The sequence below is a fragment of the Octopus bimaculoides genome, chromosome 18, assembly GCF_046866305.1.
Source record: "Octopus bimaculoides isolate indiv1 chromosome 18, ASM4686630v1, whole genome shotgun sequence".
Lineage (NCBI taxonomy): Eukaryota > Metazoa > Mollusca > Cephalopoda > Octopoda > Octopodidae > Octopus > Octopus bimaculoides.
In genome coordinates, this window is record NC_142945.1 from 9,529,104 (window position 1) to 9,531,603 (window position 2,500).

The 2,500-nt window shown below is 35.0% G+C and overlaps 1 protein-coding gene across 3 annotated transcripts in view; it reads left to right on the forward strand.

Moving 5' to 3' along the window:
• LOC106870511 (coiled-coil domain-containing protein 148) overlaps positions 1–2,500 on the forward strand; it is a 32,003-nt gene that overhangs the window by 28,889 nt on the left and 614 nt on the right. For 2 of the 3 annotated variants that reach the window (XM_089365688.1, XM_089365687.1), the window contains exons 9-10: positions 987–1,105; positions 1,494–1,611. In XM_089365688.1, the coding sequence (XP_089221814.1) occupies positions 987–1,105; positions 1,494–1,611 (237 nt within the window). Of the gene's footprint in view, positions 1–986; positions 1,106–1,493; positions 1,612–1,716; positions 2,319–2,500 lie in introns of those variants that run through there. The other variant, XM_089365689.1, reaches the window with a different exon arrangement.

The window sequence follows — 2,500 nt, forward strand, 5'->3', positions numbered from 1 at the left end:
GTAGCTTAGTGTAAATACAGAGTATGCTTGACAGAAGCCGTTATCTCATCTCTTTCCGCTATTGTGTACGTCATCTCGCAAAAAAAGGCTGGAAATGTTCACTCAGTGCAATCTTACTGTCAAGTAATGTGGGAATGATGCGGTGAGAATAATATGACAAGGAGTCGACTAGTGCGTCATCGTTGTCCAGCAATTACAAGTGGTCAAGATGACACAAACGGCACTTGCAAACGAATGGCTGAGTGCTTTTTCGCGTGTATAAGTTTATTTCTGTCTCTACTGGGCTTCGTATCTGTACCTACATTATCCTGGGGGACACAGGCTGCATTTTCATGCTCCACGCTGTATAATTACAGACTTCTAACGAAAGAAACTCTTTCTTCAAATATTGTGAGTATATCAACATTTCTCTATTAAAAACAAAATGAAAATATACTTATAAAAACACACAGACATACATATATAAGGATACACACACACACACATATATATATATACAAAATATAAAATCCGCATGAACATATGTAAGTACAAACACACATACATACATTGATACTCCCTTCAGATATATATATATATATATATAATTTTCCAGTAAATTTTGTAATCGTTACCAATATAGCATAAGACTTCACCCCAAAGGATCATTGATTAGATTCCTTAAGGATCGTTCTCATTGTTTTTATTTCCAAGGTTTCAAATTTGTATATTTAAAAACGATAGAGACTTCCAACACGATCGATTTTTATTCCATTTATGTAATTATTTACCATTCGATGTCAACATTTCTGTGCTCAAGTTGAGCACAGAAATGTTGACATCGAATGGTAAATAATTAAATGAATGGAATAAAAATCGATCGTGTTGGAAGTCTCTATCGTTTTTAAATATACAAATTTGAAACCTTGGAAATATATATATATATATATATATATATATATATATATATATATATATATATATATATATATATATATATACCTCAGATAAAACAATACAAAAACCAGAAGTTAGCAGAGCAGCAACAAGAAGAAGAGAACTGCAGACGACGTCTTGCAGAGATCCAAGAGGAATTAGATGAACAAAACAAACGGAACTGGAAGCGGTAAGTTTGGCTTTTTTCTCCTTATAAGAAAATAATGATCACCTACTCCTGGGAGAATGAAAACAAAAGTTAGATATGGTGAGAATCGATCTTAGATATTTAAAAATTCGTTATTAAATAATATTTTCTGCTCTAGGCATAAGGCGCGAAATTTTGGAGGAGGGGGCCATTCGATTAAATCGCCCCCAGTACGCAACTGGTACTTAATTTACCGACACCGAAAGGATGAAAGGTAAAGTCGACCTCGGCGGAATTTGAACTCAGAACATTTATTATTATTGTTATTATTATAATTATTATAATTATTATTATTATTATTAGTAGTAGTAGTAGTAGTAGTAGTAGTAATATTTCTTGTTATTTTCACATTTACTAATTATACTTCCAGAATAAAATATCGCGAAATGGAATGGTTGAAGAAAATTCAAGAACTGCAAGAGAAAAAACTATTGAAAGAAAATGAAGAAACTGAAAGGCTCTTAAGACTGGAAATTCTACGAGAAAAAGTAACTCATTATTATTATTATTATTATTATTATTATTATTATTATTATTATTATTATTGTTGTTGTTGTTGTTCTTATTGTCGTCGTTGTTGTTGTTTTCTTTAGGTTTGGTAACTACAGGTCTCCTAAAATCTCAGTCTTTCTTGGAAATATTGCAGAATACCGTATGGCATTATTCTTCAGCTCAATATAATACCTATTTCCATTCCAATATCTTTCAGCCTCTTTGAGAACGGTTTGGCTATGGTACCAAGTACACCAATTATTTCTCACCTTTGTATTCCACAATCATTTATCTCTTTGGTTACGTTTTCGTATTTGGCAATTTTACCACTTTCTTTGACGCTCTCTCTACTGTCGTACAGCATTGCAAAGGATACGATCCTATGCGTCGGGCTAACAATCATGAGGTAGTGAGTTCGATTCCCGGACCGGGTTGCGTGTTGTGCTCTTGAGCAAGACACTCTTTTTCACGTTGCGCCTGTTAATTCAGTTGTAGAAATGCGTTGCGACATCACAGGTGCCAAGCTGTATCGGCCCCTTTGCCTTTCCCTTGGATACCATCAGTGGCATGGAGAGGGGAGGCTGGTATGCATAGGTGATTGCTGGTCTTCCATGAACAACCTTGCTCAGACTTGTGCCTCAGAGGAGAACATTCTAGTTGCAATCCCATAGTCACTCATGACCGAAGGGGGTCTTTACCATCATCATCATTATCATTATCATCCTCATTATCATCAACTAATATCATTATTGCTGCAGTTGTTGTTGCTGTTACTATTGCATTTTACAGTAGTTAGTAACGCTAGTGCGACGAACAAATACATATCGGCATTTCGTCCGTCTTTACATTCTGAGTTCAATTGCCGCCCGACCTCGACATTGCCTT